Below are 17,063 nucleotides of genomic sequence, written 5' to 3' on the forward strand. Positions count from 1 at the left end.
TTATGTGATGTTTTTCTTCCAACATAATCCGCGACACCTCTGTAGCGGATTACGTGCATTTGTAAACCGTGATACCCCTGTCGCGGTTTACATAGTTTATGGAAAAAATACATTTCGGTATCCACTTTGCAAAATGTGTATTTTGGTAATATTGATGGCCAATTTATTTAATTCAGTGAATTGCCCATTCTTTTTCATGCAATTATTTTTTTATTCCTCCTTATTTGACATTTTGGTCACTCAACTTAAGGTAAATGGTCAAATTAGTTCTTGAAAGATGGATTATTTTTTAAATTTGTCTCCAACTATCTTACAACAGAAGTATATTCCGTTAAGTTATTTGTTTTTAAAAGGATAAAAATGTGATTATAAATTTAAAATTGGTGTAGAGTTTTAATTAAAAACTTTTAAATTATAAAAACTCAGTTATAAATTTGGTAAAACTATAAAATAATCTAATTATAAATTAATTATCATCATTTTTTAAAAAAGAATAAAAACAAAAAATCAATAAAATAATTGAATTCGCCTAATAACTAAAGTTTATTTGCCATTCTTTTTTCATACAATTATTTGTTCATTCCTCCTTATTTGACGTTTTGGTCACTCAACTTAAGGTTAATGGTCAAATTAGTTCTCGAAAGATGGATCATTTTTCAAATACGTCTCTAACAAATTTTATTAAATCAAATTAGTCATTTAAAGATCACAAATTAATCATTTTTGTCCTTCTGTCACTCAATTAATAGTTTCCGTCAACAATTGATGATATGAAACATTTACTGATAGCATGCATGACACTTTTTTTTTTCTCAACGGTAGTTAATTTTCATTAAGAAAGAGAAATGTCTAATTGGACTACACACAAAAGGAGAGAAAAGGAAAAGTTTCACCAAAAGACAAAACCTGTGCTATTACAGGTTACTCAATTTTAGGGATTTAACATTTTCTTGGTCTCTCACTTGCTGTCCTTCGAGCTTCTTCAAGACATATCCATGGAGTCTTCCTTCGCTGCTCGAATATCAACTCATTCCTAGCTTTCCAGTTCTGCCAGGTAAGATTCACTGCCAATTCCTGCTTCTCCACCGTGTTACTGCCTCCTGCGATGCTGTTTTGAAATTCGAGCCACCATTTCCAGGTTTCTACTTCGCGAGTCAGTGATGGAAGTCCAGCTAGTCTCCATGCTTCCTTCGAGTCCGGGCACATCCATAAACAATGTACCACTGTTTCTTCTTGCTCGTTGCACCGAGGACAAATTGGACTGATTGAAGGGATTCTTGAGTGGAGCTTCACTTTCACAGGTAATCCTTCATGGAGGGCTTTCCACATAAAAGTTTTTGTCTTCAGTTGACTCTTTAAATTCTAGATTCCTTACCATAACTTCTTGGTTTTACACTGTTCAGGTAGAAAATCAATTGGGGGATGATTGAATTGAAAGGCTATATGGTAACTTGAGGACATAGAGTAGCAGCCATTCTTTTCCTTCATCCAGGTAACAGTATCTTCCCCATTGTGTATATTGGTCTATATAATTGCTTGAAAAATTTTTGGATTGAACCATTCTCTGATTTTACTCTGATTCCATTGTCTGTTTGGTAATATGAGGTATGAAACCCAAATTGGTATCGATATGGTCTGACATTAGAATTAAGAGTAATTGTAGTGAATTCCTTGACCCAAGAATCTTCTCTGATCCTTACTGAGATACCTCTTCCAATTTTCCACAGTAGGCCTTTTTCTAAGACTTTTCTTCCTTCTAATACACTTTTCCATCCCCATGATGGGTTGTTCCCTGCTTCTGCTCTTAGGAAATCAGTGTATTTATAGTATTTACTTTTATACACCTTTGATATTAGGGAGTTTGGCTGCTTTAAAAGTCTCCACCCTTGCTTTGCTAACATTGCAAGGATGAAGGCCTTTAAATTTTTGAAATTCAGTCCTCCTTGAGCCCGCGGTCTACATGTAATTTTCCAGCCAATCCAATGTATTCTTCTTTTGTCCCTTTTCTGGCCCCACCAAAAATTGAGCATGAAACATTGTATATCTTCCATTAGAGTGTCTGGTAGCTTGAAACAACTCAAAGTGTACAATGGAACCGCTGTGGCTACTGCCTTGATCAAAACCTCTCTGCCACTCGAAAACAAGAGAGCTCTCTTCCAGTGTTGTAGTTTTTTATTTACCTTATTTCTTATGTAATTAAATGTTACTCTTTTCGATCTCTGAACAACCGAAGGCAAGCCAAGGTATTTGTTCTGATTACCGACATGAGGAACTTGTAATATCTCTGCTAACCGATCCCGAGTCTGAATTGGAGTGTTGTTGCTGAAAAAGACTGAAGATTTATCTAAGTTAACAACCTGTCCACTGACTTGTTCATATACTTGTAGAATACTCAGTAAGTTCTGACAATCTCCTTCTGAGCCCCAACTGAATAGGATAGAGTCATCTGCAAAAAATAAATGACTGATTCTAGCGCATCTGTGATTGAGTCTCAATCCAAAAATATCTTGTCTTTGTTCTCCTCTGTGGAGCAGATGGGAGAGTCCCTCTGCACAAAATAGAAATAGATAGGGAGAGAGAGAGTCGCCTTGTCGCAGCCCTCTACATGGCTTAAAATAGCCATGAGGTTGACCATCCACAGTAATAGAATAAGAAACCGTCATCACACATTCCTGAATCCAATCTAACCATTTTTTACAGAAACCCAACTTCTTCATGACATTCCCAACGAAAGACCATTCCACCCTGTCATATGCTTTGTTCATGTCCAGCTTCAGAGCTAAATCCCACTCTCCATACCTCTTATTTTTCAGAGAGTGCATGAACTCATGAGCTATAAGAACATTGTCACTTATTAACCTCCCTTTAACAAAAGCGCTTTGATTGTCACTAATTAGTCTGTTCATAACAAACTGCATTCTGTGTACTAAAATCTTAGAGATGATTTTATAAAATACACTACTAAGATTAATAGGCCGAATTTGCTTCATAGAGCTAACATTAGAAATTTTAGGAATAAGACATATGTGCGTATGGTTAAAAGCCTTTAACAATTTACCTCCCTGAAAGAAACTTCTGACTGCCCGTATCACATCTCCTTTAATTGTCTCCCAAAAGAATTGAAAAAATTTTGCTGTGAAACCATCGTCTCCCAAGACTGAGAATGGATTTATTAAAAAGACAGTCGTTTTAATCTCTTTTTTCTGTAACTGGTTGAGTCAAATTCCTATTTGTTGCTGCATTGATTTTCTTAGGGATCCCTTGTAACTCCTCTTCAGGGTCTCTTAGATTGTTTAAAGAAAACAGATTCTCAAAATATTGTTGCGCAATAGCTACGATTCCCTCTAGTTTATCTATATGACCCTCAAAATGAGTCATGCATGACACTTAGCATGTATAATTGGACGCTGAATGAATAAGTTTATGAAAATATATCAATTTAATCTATTTTTCCAATTATATAAACTCTATTCCTAATATAACCTAACGACACTAAATTGATAAATTTTTATAAATAAATTTGTTCAATATTTAATTAGATATGTTAGGTGTCATGTATGATGTGAGTTATCATTTCATATCATCAATCGTTTATAAAAATTATTAACTGAGTGATTGAAGGACAAAAATAATTAATTTATAATATTTAAAAGACCAATTTGATCAATAAAATTTTTTAAAAACACATTTAAAAAACGAATAATTTTTTAGGAACTAATTTTATTATTAACCCTTCAACGATTGAACTCCTCAATTTATTGTATCATTGTAATTCATAAAGCTGAGTATAAACTTGAAGTTCATTTAAATTGTCCAAATTTTTTATACAGTATAATGTGTGACTACAACTAACTTGACATATATAAATTAAATTAAAAAAATATAGAAAACAACGTATATAGTAAACCACGTAAATAATGGATTAAAAAAAGAAGGCTAACTTAATTTTAATTTTAAATTTTTAATTAATTATTATCTGATTTTAAAATTTAAAAAATTAGGATTAACATTTCTAAACACATTCACACTACGTGCGGTTTCTTCCATTCCTTTTCCACATTTATCACGTAGCCTACACAGTGTTCCAGCGCTCCATTTCCACATCTCACAGTCATCGTCAGAGGCAGCCATCACCAACAGTGCTTGTCTTTTCGAGAGTGCCGCTGTCCCGCAAAAATCGTGCAGCCGCAGCCATACTTGATTCACGATCCCGTTCTCCCGCCTTCGCTGCTGTTCACGCCTCCAGGGCCACCATCGTTGTTGTTGGCTAGTGATCAAGGAGTGCGTTACTGCTGCTGCTATAACCATAAAATTAACGTTGTTGTTGAACGCGAGTGAATAGGACCGAAAATGGATTCTTCAATTGGTGAATATGGTTCGAATGCCCCAACTTCCGACATCAGCGATCATTTTAATCAATCAGAGGGCAACATTAAAAATTTGAGCATTGATGAGGGTCAACTTCATGACAAGGTATACAGTGAAAATTTTATATTTTTGCGGATGTTTATTTTTTATGTAAATAGAATGTTCATTTTGTGGATGTTTATTTTTCATGACCAGGGTCTTCTTGATGATGGTGCTGCTACTCGGTCTATGGCACCGGTGGAAGGAGGCAGCGCAACTTCGAGCAGGGGTGCGGCAACGTGCGTCGGAGCAGGGGTGCGACACGGATCCTCCAGTAGGCAAGTTGGCACAGCACCGATGGTTTGATGGGAAAGAAGTTCGGCGGCGGTGAAGCTGGTTGGTGAGGGAGGGAATGGCGGCGCTAAAACTGGCTGGTGAAGGAGGGAACGACGGCGCAATCAGGATTTGGGGAGTTGGAGTGCGACGGTAAAAGAATTATAAGGTGGATGATTAACGTATAAAAAGTGAAAATATGATTTTTGGAAGGATAATTTGGGATGGACTATTTTTTTTTCACCTTGTACAAGTCAGGAGTGTAGTCTATTCTTCAGGTTATTCATAATTTTCGTTATTTACCTAGTGGAATTAATAAATTAAATAATCCGAAGGGTTAGATAATCTTTATCCCATATTATTTTAAACAACAATGCTAGGGAACCAAGAGGATACCAGCTAAAAACTAGCCAAATGTCTTTGGGTGAATCCAAAACTTCTACGTGGATGATGCTTAGGGGTGGCAACGGGACGGGTAGGGGCGGGTTTTTGCTCTACCCGACCCCGCCCCGCCGTACAACAACCTGCATAGAACCCGCCCCGCTTCTACCCGCGGGTAGTAAAACGTTGAACCCTAACCCGCTCCTGCGGGTACCCGCCCCGCTTCTATAATTATTAAAATCCAATAAATAAAATTAAATTTCAAAATTTATACAACCATCATCACATACATAACATAAATTAAAGTAAAAATTTAAATATAATACGATATTATTAATCATTTACTTATTATTTTACATATATTATACATATTATATATTAAAATTATATATATTATATATATAGCAGGACGGGTAGGGGCGGGTATTACCTAAACCCGACCCCGTCCCGCCCCTCCCAAAAATTCGCCCCGCTAAAAACCCGCCCCGAGCGGGTAGGGGTGGGGTGGGTACCCGCGGGTTCGGGTGGTATTGCCATCCCTAATGATGCTTATACTAGACATTAGGATGTTTCTTCTACTAAGTATCAGAATGTTTTTTTTTTCATATTAAATGGATGTTCTTTATATATTTTATAAATTTTTTTTATATACTAAGAATCGGAATTGTTGGAAGTTTCATGATCTCCGCCCCCTATTTTTCCAATGTATCATTCAGAATTTTAATTTGGAGTGAGAAGTAATTAATATCAAATATTATAAATTAACAACAAATAAAATTAATTAAATATAATTATAAATTAATTAAGTTGTTTATTTTTTGACTGATCACCTCTTGATTCCGTATACTTTTCCTATTTCAAAATTTTTTACCCGAAATCATGGTAGCCAAATCGCATTGAGTTAGTGAAACTAATACATAACGAATATGTATATAACTAACACTCGACCTAACATAACTGTAGCGGTGACCAAATTATTCAAATACAATGTCAGCCCCATGTCAACGACTATTATGTTTCCCTGGGAATTGTTTCTTATTCCATTGCCAAGAAACATAACATTACGCAATCAATGCTAAACTACAAATTCTTGGCTGTATATATAGTTACTAATTAATTGATTAATGATATCTACTATATCTACTACTAAGGGTTTGTTTGGATGAAAAGATAGAAATAGAAAGGAAAGAAATAGAAAAGAAAGAAAAAAAAAGAAAGAATTTGAATGTATTTTTATTTTCTCTTGAGTTGTTTGGATGAAAGGAAAATAAAAAGAAAAAAAAAGAAAAGAAAGAATAATTTTCTTTGTTTGATTAGAAAGAAAATTAAGGAGAAAGAAAAATGAATTAGTAATAAATGACATTTTTATCCTTGTATTTATAAAAATGGTATTTTATGTATATGATTTATGAAAGGACAAATATGGAATAATGTTTTTGAGTTTTATTTTCCTCTAAGTTTTCCCTCCATAGTTGGAAGAAAAAATTGAGTGGAACCCACTCTTAATTTTAAACTGTTTTAGTTTTCCATTCAAAATTTCATTCCAAACAAACAAGGGAAAATAAACGTTTTCCCTCTCACTTCCTTCCTTTTATTTTCTTTTCCTTGATTTTCAGTCCAAACAAACAATAACTAAAAGAGTTTTAAAAATCTTAGTGAATATTTATATATATATATATATATATTTTTTAATTTATTTTTACAATCATTTATTAAAAAAAATAAAAATACTTAATATATTGATTAATCTCATATATTACTCTATATTAATCTACTAATACTAATATATATGATAAAAGTTGTTCTGAATCGACCCAATAAAAATTAGAGATCTATTAAGCGGATCCGCGCTTCGTTTGTCCGATGAAATGTCGTCGACGTAATCCGATCTTCACAAGAGAAGATCTGAACAATTGGTGAAAGTTTCTAAAAAGTTAGACCCAAACAAAATGAACCTACTACTCTCTTTAAATACGTCATTTTTATCCTAATTAGTCGCCTCTTCATACGAACACTTATTTCAGTATTAAAGTGTCTTGCAGGTGGTTTCACCCGCCGACCCACTGACGACCGCTGGTTCCACACCATCTCAACCCTCACACTCAGATTCCGACCCTCACTTCCAACAATTTTTCCACCACCTGTTCAACGGACTACCGAACAGAAGTATAGAACAGTTGACCATTTTCAACAACTGCTGCATATATAATTCAATCGTGTTTGATAATGTCAAATACTTATTTAATGTCGAAGAAATTTTTTGGAGAAAAAATAAAGACAAACTAAATAAACCCATATATGTAATTCAATCAAGGTCAACCCCAATAATCTTTGGCATTGAGCTTTTGTTATACGTTTTCCAAGATAATATAGTGATCCATGAATGAATGTCATCATTTTGACGAGGGTCTCTAATAAGTTGACATAATTATGTCCTAACATTCTGTTGGTCGTTTTCCAAAGTTCAATCAGCTGATAATTAGGTAGAATATTAGATATTTGGGCCCTAATTTTTTTTTGTCCAACTAAAGAATTAACAATATAATGCATGAACATATAACATGCAATAATATTACTTATTTATGCAAAGCTTATATACTTTATTCTCTTAAACTACTAATGGATACTACTCAATCCATAGCATATATATTTATATAGTTGTATTAACTATTAGAAATAATTACAATTTTTAATTAATACAAGCCAATCAATGCATTTGGTACTAATTAAATAAATTTAGGAGTATATATATTTTGAAAAGGACGGGAAAATAAATAAATAAATAAATAAAAGAAAGAAAGAAAGTTGGGATTGATTTGGATCCAATATCAGAAGTTAGGCCAGATCCATAAGTATATATATATATATATATATATATATATATATACTTTCTGTATGTGAAGTTGCAAAGGAATTGACTTGTGAAGAAACGAAAAAATTTAAGAATAGTATTTTTATTAAATTTTAGTCAGTATATAACTAGTAAAAAAAATGAGTAATTTTATATTATTAAATAAAATTTTACACTATTAAAAATATTATTAATAACTACTTAATTATTACAAATCACAAAAATTATTGACTCCTAACACATCTACGTTGTGATTATTATTCAAATACGGTGGTGAAGTTTACTTTGAAAAAAGAAAACAAATTATAATTTGCTTAAGATGGGTTGGTCAATCCCTGATTCCCCGCAGTGCAAGTATTCAACGTTACCAATTTTTCAGCGATTCAATTCGCGTGTCCAATTTATTGGTTTCCGTATTAATCATGCAAACATTTTCGTCTTCATAATATAATATGTATATAATATATTCTTTGTGCTATATATATATGGATAAAATATATTTTTTATTTTTAAAATTTAATAAAAATTTTAAAAATATTTTTAAAATTTAATAAAAATTTTAAAAATATTTTTAAATTTTATTTTATTTTAATTTTGACTCAAAAATGTTTTGTTGTATCAAATAAAATTTTAATAGCTAAATTTAAAAAAAAATTAAGATCAATTCATAAAAAATGTGCGAAAATGATACTTTAATTTGTTTATATTAAAAGTTATTTTTATAAAATTATTTTTAAATCAGTTTTAGTTTTTTTAAAAAATTAGTGTCTAAAAATATAGTTAATGCAAATAAAAAATTTTTATAATAAAATTAAAATAAAATAAAATTTTAAAATATTTTAAAAATTTTATTAAAATTTAAAGATAAAAAATATACTTACATATGTATTAATATATGGGCCACACCCTATTATATTTACATATGTACATGTTTATCATGATTCATGGAGCAGCTGGAAGCTTCAAACAAACTGGCAAAGCAAAACTTAATTAATTCATGTGGAGTCGTGTGAATAGATACATATGTGACACTATCTTTGTGAATCTTTGTACATATTAAATATCATTTAGTTTCCATTAGAAAAATATGTAATATACATCCAAAAATTAAAGTAGTATCCAATATAGTACATTCCTTTCTATTATAAAAGGGTGGTGTAAATTAAACAAAAAGTCTGAACATATACAGTAATTTAGAAATAATATTTAATTTAATCTTTAAATTTATACATAAATTTTAATTTATTTTTAAAATTTTAATTATTTTTATTTAATTTCTAAATTTTACGAATATAATTTATATTAGTTTTTGAAATAATTTTTAATGCACAGACGTTAATAAAATGCTAATATAAACAGTTAGATGCCATGTTCAATTTTGTAAAAAGATATTATTATTTTTTTTGACATTTAAATTTTTAAAAATAATATCATAAATGGTGTTTATTAAATTTTTTTTCTCAAAATAAATGATCTAACATTATTTTTGAATTGTTTGAGCGCTAAAATCAAAATAATATTATTTTATAAGTTTCAATATGATATTTAGTTGTTTATGTTAGTATTATTTGTGTGCCAAAAGTTATTTTAAAAATTAATGTAAATCACATTTATAAAATTTGAGAACTAAATAAAATCAAGTGAAATTTTAAAACTAAATTAAAACTTCAAAAATTCAATTGAATATTAGCTCGATAATTTATAAAAGAGAATAATTTTTTAAAACATATTATTAAGCAAATAATACCATATACACATGACACAGTAGTGATATTAACCAAGTTTATGAACAGATTTTTTAAAATTTTAAATTTATTTAATAGTTGTAATTTATAAAATAATTAATCTGTAATTACTTGGCTTTTTTAATAGTCTGTTGTAACAAATTTATTTAAATTTTGAATTATCATTATTTTTACATAATTAAAGTTGATGAGTGAGTGAACTAAAAAATTGCATACATCATTGAAGAAAGGAGTTTCCGTCAAATATAATTGCTGAAATGGCTAGTTTTTTATGTACAAAGACGGATCTACATTTAATTACGTGGGGGAAAGTGTCTCCATTAAATTTTTATTAAGTTTCTTCTAAAATACATTAAAAATAAATATTTATTTCTATTCAATAAATAAATTTGACCCATTAAATTTTTTTTTTTGGTTTCCACTTTCCAGTGTATATAAATGAAAAAAAGACTCAAAATATAAACATTAATCAATAATGAATATATAAAAACACTAATATAAAGCACATCAATTTTATTTTAAAAGATAAATTTACTATCATTAAAAGTGGATAGTAAAAATACTACGAATAATATTAAAATAAAATTATTTTTTATTTGTTAAATTGGTGTTTAACAAATTAAAAAAATTAAATAAATATAATGAAGAGTCAAAATTTGACTCTATTAAATATTTTTTTACTATAAAAGGTTAAAAATTTATCTATGAAATATATATTTAGTTCGCTTAATATTAATAAAAAATTAATATCTAAATTACTTGAATATTTAAATATAATTTTAGATTTTTGGTATGTTTATGTAAATAAATATTACTAAAGAATTTTTTTATAAATTATCTATATCAAAATTTGTAGCAAAATTTTAAAATCTAATCAATTGTTGAAAAAAGACCAAAAAAAGGATAGATTGAAATTAAAACAAAAAAAAATGTTGTCTGAAATCAAATGACTTAGTTTCTAAAAAAAAAAAAAAAATTTTACAGAAATTGATTAAAATTTGAAAGAATATTATATTTTTATTGGTTCTTTTTTTAAATTAGTTTTAGGTTTGTTAGTAATAACAGCATTAGTTTTTTGGTGACTATAAAATTTGGAAAGATAGGAGACTCGAACCCGTAACCTCTTAATTGAGTATGAGGAGTCTATGCCATTTGAGCTATTACTCATTGGCACAGCATTAGTTGAAAAAGCTTCTTCAACTATAAATATTATAAAAAATCGATTTTGTAATTATATGAGAGATGAATTTTTAAATAATTATTTAATAATATATATATAAAAAAATATTTGATTGTATTGACAATTAAAAGAAAATATAAAATCTATTTAATTTACTATTTTAGTATTTAAATTTATTCGTTAGATAATTTAAAAATTAATTATATTTTATAATAATAAAATATAATTATAAAAATTATTGTCATATTATATATACATTATTTTTACTGATAAAATTTTTTGAATCTATCACTATATATAATATTTTTTTTCATATTTATGAAAAAAAAATTTCTCTTCTTCATTCATATTAGTATAGTTTTGATTAAGGAATTAAATACCTGATTGACCAGTTCTATTTTTTTTATCAAAAATAAAAAATTTGAACCCACAACTTTTTAATTGAATATAGAAAAATTATGCTATTTGAGTTATAAATAATTCGCATTGAGGAGTTTCTATTTGGCTCCAAAGCAATTATTATTCATACGATATTATATGTGGTTAGCAAAGCAAGTATAACTAGTCCAAATATTTCACAAGGGGGAGGAAAAGTTGACGTCATGCTTATGACTTATGACTTATGGGCTTTATGGGGGGTGTTAACGGACAATAGTCAAAATGGGACCCACAAGCACGCGCGCGTGCACCGGCACGTGGGGCCTCTTACTTCCGCTAGCTCCCATGAGTCAAGCCCTTACGTGTTGACTCTTTATCTTACCACTTAACCCTCATATTTTTCTTTGCATTAAGGTTTTAGGGTTTTGATAACGGATTTAGTAGCCAAAATTTTCAGGTTTTTCAGTACTGACTAATAAGGAAAATAAAGAAATAAGATTTATATTTTATAAAATCAAAATTATACTTTTTAATATAGTTCCAATATAATTTTTAGTAATATCTCAAATCAATTCCTAAAAATTAGAGACTAATTTAATATTTAAAATGTAGAGACCAATCTAAAATATTATTATTTATTTTTTAAATTAAATCTTGAACCAATACACTAATTTATTTTATTTTTGAAAAAAATTTATACCGTGAGTGAGAAATTATATATAGTTGTTTGAGAAAATAAAAAAAAAAGGGCAATTTACGCAAATAAAATGATTGAGGAAAACGTTTAGGCAAATATAATATTGGCAATTTCCAGACACAAATGCAACAAACGTAACTATATATAATCCGCTACACCCTGCAGCGGAATTTAATTGCACGTAATCCGCTACAGGGTCTCGCGGATTACGTGGAGAGCGAGGTAACTCATAAACCGCTACACCCTGTAGCGGTTTATGACCAAATTGCGTTTATGCATAATCCGCTACACCCTGTAGCGGATTATGTGTATAGTGGTGTTTTTTGTGTTAGGGTTTTAAACCCATGGTGCATTTAGCACGAATTGATACAAAATACGATCGTAACTGTCACAAGTATAATTATACATAACTAATACAGATATAACTGTCACAAGTCGTTAACCCTAACAGAAAATAAATAAGTCACAATTCATACATGGATAACGGTGAGAAATTAAGAGAGTCGGACGCTACTGCTGGTCACCGTCAACATCATGGTCGCTTCCGAATGGACCAAGTAGGTGCGAGCCTGTGCTACATCGAGTCGGACGCCTAACCCTAGCCGCTCGTCGATCTCCCGACGGAGCCTCCTGTGCCGCAACTCCAAATGCAGATGGTGGCGTCCCCCCCATCCCAAACCAAGTGTCGTACAGGTTGCCTGCGGGCTCATTCAAGTCGACCGGGAGCTGCGTCTCAGGAACCTGGGTCTCAGGCATATCCACTAGCTGTGGCCTATACTCCGTATGGTCTGAAGGACCGCCTGGGATCGGGCTCTGGTACTGATAAATGTCGTCACCCCGTATGATCTCAGCAAAATCCGCATAGAACTGGGGTCCACCCAACTGATCGTCCAGATCCATGGTGAAAGAAGTGGTAGCAAGATCGGCTAACAACTGTGTGCTACACCCATGTAGTACCTGAGAGCTAGAGACGTGGGTAAAAGGTGTACCACCCATACTAGCCTCCGCGGTGCCACCAGCATGAGTGTCTGTAGGGTGCTGACGGGACGATCCTGCCTCATCATCGTAGTGGACGGGAGGTGCTCCTCCACCACGAGCAGCTCGTCGTCTAGCAGAAGATCGACGAAGGCGATGATCTGCCTGGCCTCCATCATCACCACCAATGTGCTCCTCCTGCATCATGTCGTTTAGCCAGCGCCAGTCGCGATCAGTGGCACGTGTGCCGATGCGTCGTCTCCGCTCCAAACGTCTGTTATCCGGCATATCGGACGCTGGAACTCTAGTCGGCGCCTGGGAAGATCCTCTGAGTATAGCATCGTCCGGAACCTGGGTCGGCCTGGGGTCGGCGAAAGCAACTCCTGGTGAAAGAATCCTATGTGCAACATGGTGCCACCAGTCCAGGTACTCAGGGGATGGACCAGGATCAGGAACTCTATGGACACTCAACACAGAATGGACTCGCTCGTCCCAATGCTGATGCCATGTCCTATAGTAAGTGGGGAACCATCTATCTCCACCCCTGCCGTCCTTACTATGAAGATACTCTATGTTGAGCGCTGGCTCAGGCAAATGCTGTACGCCCCCTAGCTGTGGGAAGACCCTGTCTACCTGATGCCACTCAATAACTGCAAAGTAGATCAGGCTGGTGACAGCCCGCCATAACCGGCTGTGCTCCTCCGTCAGTATCTCCGGATGGATGACTGCCAGTACGTCCAACGAACCGTAAGGCTCCCAGACAATCTGATAGACATGAGGCAAGTTTAGAATTATACCAATGTATACATATAAGTGTAAAAAAAAAAAATAACAACAAAGAAAAACAGAATACTTACATCTCGATGAGTCAGTCGATCCAATGCCAGACGATACTGTATAATACGCCGTTTCTTTCCATCAGAAGAGGGTAAATATGTGGCCCATCTGAGTAGCAGAAATAGCACGTAAGTATGTAATTTCAAATATAGAACGTAATGAACTTGAAAGAAAGAATGAATTAAAGTGTACCTGGATGCCAACGGAAAAGAGAAAGCATCAAAATCCGGCGGCCTCAACGTGGGGAACCGCCAAAAGATCCATGACTATAGCAACTGTAGGGGTCCAGCCAAGTTGGTGACGTTTCTGTTCGCCACCCTGCACATGCATCGGTACAGCCACGCCAATGCAGCGGCGCCCCAGCTATAGCTGCCCATATCGTCAAGTCTCGCCACAAAAGGCAACCAGCGAAGGTGGACTCGGTTAGCACTCTTGTCCATAAATAGCTGTGTCGACAGAAGCATCATAATATACGCGCGTGCATATATGCACACAGTCTCCTCCGAAGCATCCGCTGGTAACACCCTGAACCGATCATGAAACCATGTGAAGTGGACTGTGTATAACTTTCTCTTATCAGGTGGCGGAAGCTCACCAAATAACTCCTCGAACCACTCCCATGCCGGTCTGGCCCCCTCGATGTGGATGTGGAAGTCTGTCATGCACCCGGAAATAGCCTGGCCGTCCACGGGCAGCCCGAGCTGGTATGCCACGTCCTGGAGCGTGATAGTACACTCTCCGAATGGCATATGGAAAGTGTGGGTCTCAGGCCGCCACCTCTCAATAAATGCGCTGACCAGAGGTTCATCCAACCAGAATCAATGCGCGTTCAGCCTAGCCAGGTGGTACAACCCAGCCCTCTCTAGGTAAGGTATGATCCTATCATGTAACGGCATATTCTGTTGCCTACGGACGCTATACACACATTGGGTTGGCTGCATTTTCAGAAATAAAGAACACCTTAAATAATTTCTAACAATAACATCAACAACCAAACTATAGCTTGTATCTCTAGTCTTAACCTACTTGGATTTTGAAATTACTAATTTACCTCTCTACCTTGACTATTAATTGTTACATGTCAAAGTTTATATTTCAAATTCTTATTTACATACCAAAACCTAAACTAAGTCTCTATCTATCTAATTAATGAATTACTTCCTTAAGATTGAATAAAATATACATTTATTAAAATATTCTTTAGAAATACAGACACTTACCTCTGCATCGATGGTTCTGGCTACGTGAGCAACGCCGTCGAGCCGGTACAACCGCCGTTCATCCTCCATTCTTCCAAACCACTCAAATATTTTAAAATTTCTCTCCCTTCTCTCTACTTTCTCTCTCTAACTTTTTTCCAAAAAAACTCAAATAATTTCCGCTACAGCCTCACGCGGTATATATAGACACACCACTATACACATAATCCGCTACAGGGTGTAGCGGATTATGCATAAACGCAATTTGGTCATAAACCGCTACAGGGTGTAGCGGTTTATGAGTTACCTCGCTCTCCACGTAATCCGCGAGACCCTGTAGCGAATTACGTGCAATTAAATTCCGCTGCAGGGTGTAGCGGATTATATATAGTTGCGTTTGTTGCATTTGCGTCTGGAAATTGCTAATGTTTTATTTGCGTAAACGTTTTTTTTAATTATTTTATTTGCGTAAATTACTCATAAAAAAATGTAAAGATGATGAGGTGGCATTCAGAGTTTTGTTGGGAAAAACGTGTTGACTCTTGAGAGAGATATATACACATAAGCAATCTAAGGCCGTAATTAAGATGAAGAAATTGATTTACATGGATTATTCGACGATCGCTTTCTTTGGTTTTAGTCATGACCGTCCAACCTATTTTTGTTGCTTCTTTCTCGTCTTCTTATGTTCTCAAAATGTTCTCTTCATCCCTCTTTTTCATACCCAAGCTAATAAGGCAAGCGAAAACGACCATTCTAGAATCTACATTAATTCTACACCCCAGGCCCAAATGTCATCCCTCGTGTATATTTGTATAGCTGCTCAACCTAATACATAACATAATTAGTACTTTAATTAAAAATTCGTTATTAACAATAATAGTGATCTAACCGTTATAACTTACTTATAAATTGGAATATATTGATTTTCACATGTTTATATCAGTTATATAAAAATCAATTTATAACTAAAATCGTTTATTCTAAAGATCAGTAACCCACCAACAGTTTACAACAATAAATTATCATCTATAAATAAAAGATAGGTATGTATTTTATTAAGGGAAAGTATGGAAATAAATATTAATTGCGTATAATGTGTATAATGAATTAAAAAAAAATATAAAATTAAAATTAAAAATTAGATCATTAATTAATTATTTAATTTTAAATTTTAAAATTTGAAAATTAAGATTAGTATTTAAATTCATTCACATTATATACGGTTATTTCTAATTCACGTCCAAAACTTACCGTCATCATCTCCAGTTCTCATCTAGCGTCACTGAATTTCTCCGGCCATACCGAGGCCGCCGCATCCTCCTACCGACACCGCCCTCACCTCCGCCGGTCAGCATGATGCACATCGCCGTTCGACTCTCAGCCTAACGTTGATGCCGCTGTTTTCGTGCCTCTCTTCCAAACCGGCTTCGCTTTCTCCCATTCCTTCAAACTTCTTCTCACCGATGATACCAGCATGCTCTTCTTCTTCTTCAGATCCAAGCATGGTTAGATTCTTTCATGATTTGAGCCCTATGCTTCACAACAGTGCCGCTTTTGTCATGACTAGTCTTTCAAAATTATGTTTCACCACAATAATAGTTTGTTCTATTTATTCATCTTCTTCTTCTATTTTAATGGTCAATTTAGGATGAATAGAAGAAGATGAATAAATAGAAAAAACTATTATTGTGGTGAAACATAATTTTAAAGGATTAGTCATGACAAAAACGGCACTGTTGTGAAGCATATGGCTCAAATCATGAAAGAAGCTAATCATGCTTGGATCTGAAAAAGAAGAAGAACATGGTAGTATCATCGGAGACTTGAAGAAATGAGAGAAAGCGAAAGCGCATCAGAGGAGGTGAGGACGGTGTCGGGAAGAAGGCACACACACCGGCTGCGACGGAGACGCTGGACATCCGGATTGTTGCGGTGTCGTTAGTTCGATCCACACAATATGCGCGTCCTCCCTTGGCGGTGGCCTGTGCGGCAATGACGCCAGTCGAAACAGTGTCAGCGATTTCCGATGGCGGCTGGTGACTGTGACATTAGTGTACTGACGAGACTCCATAAAAAAACATAAAATACTGACAAACCGTATTGAGAAAAAAAGGTGAAAGAGAAAGATAATTTATTT

The 17,063-nt window shown here is 33.5% G+C and overlaps 1 protein-coding gene and 2 pseudogenes across 1 annotated transcript; all 3 read right to left on the minus strand.

Annotated features, from left to right (window-relative positions):
* Positions 1-939: 939 nt before the first annotated feature.
* Positions 940-1,329, minus strand: LOC148579045 (uncharacterized). Its single transcript, XM_088488223.1, has one exon. The coding sequence runs from the start codon at positions 1,327-1,329 to the stop codon at positions 940-942; it is 390 nt and encodes a 129-aa protein (XP_088344349.1).
* An 11,181-nt stretch (positions 1,330-12,510) lies between these two features.
* On the minus strand, positions 12,511-13,175 carry LOC148579046 (uncharacterized; annotated as a pseudogene).
* A 16-nt stretch (positions 13,176-13,191) lies between these two features.
* LOC148579047 (serine/threonine-protein phosphatase 7 long form homolog) lies at positions 13,192-14,386 on the minus strand (annotated as a pseudogene).
* Between the last annotated feature and the right edge of the window lie 2,677 nt (positions 14,387-17,063).

This window comes from Arachis ipaensis, chromosome B10, assembly GCF_059453495.1.
Source record: "Arachis ipaensis isolate K30076 ecotype BB chromosome B10, ASM5945349v1, whole genome shotgun sequence".
Classification (NCBI taxonomy): Eukaryota; Viridiplantae; Streptophyta; class Magnoliopsida; order Fabales; family Fabaceae; genus Arachis; species Arachis ipaensis.

What these genes read in the sequence shown, in the direction of transcription:
- LOC148579045 (XM_088488223.1), bottom strand. Translation starts at nt 1,329, where the DNA reads ATGTGGAAAGCCCTCCATGAAGGATTACCTGTGAAAGTGAAGCTCCAC.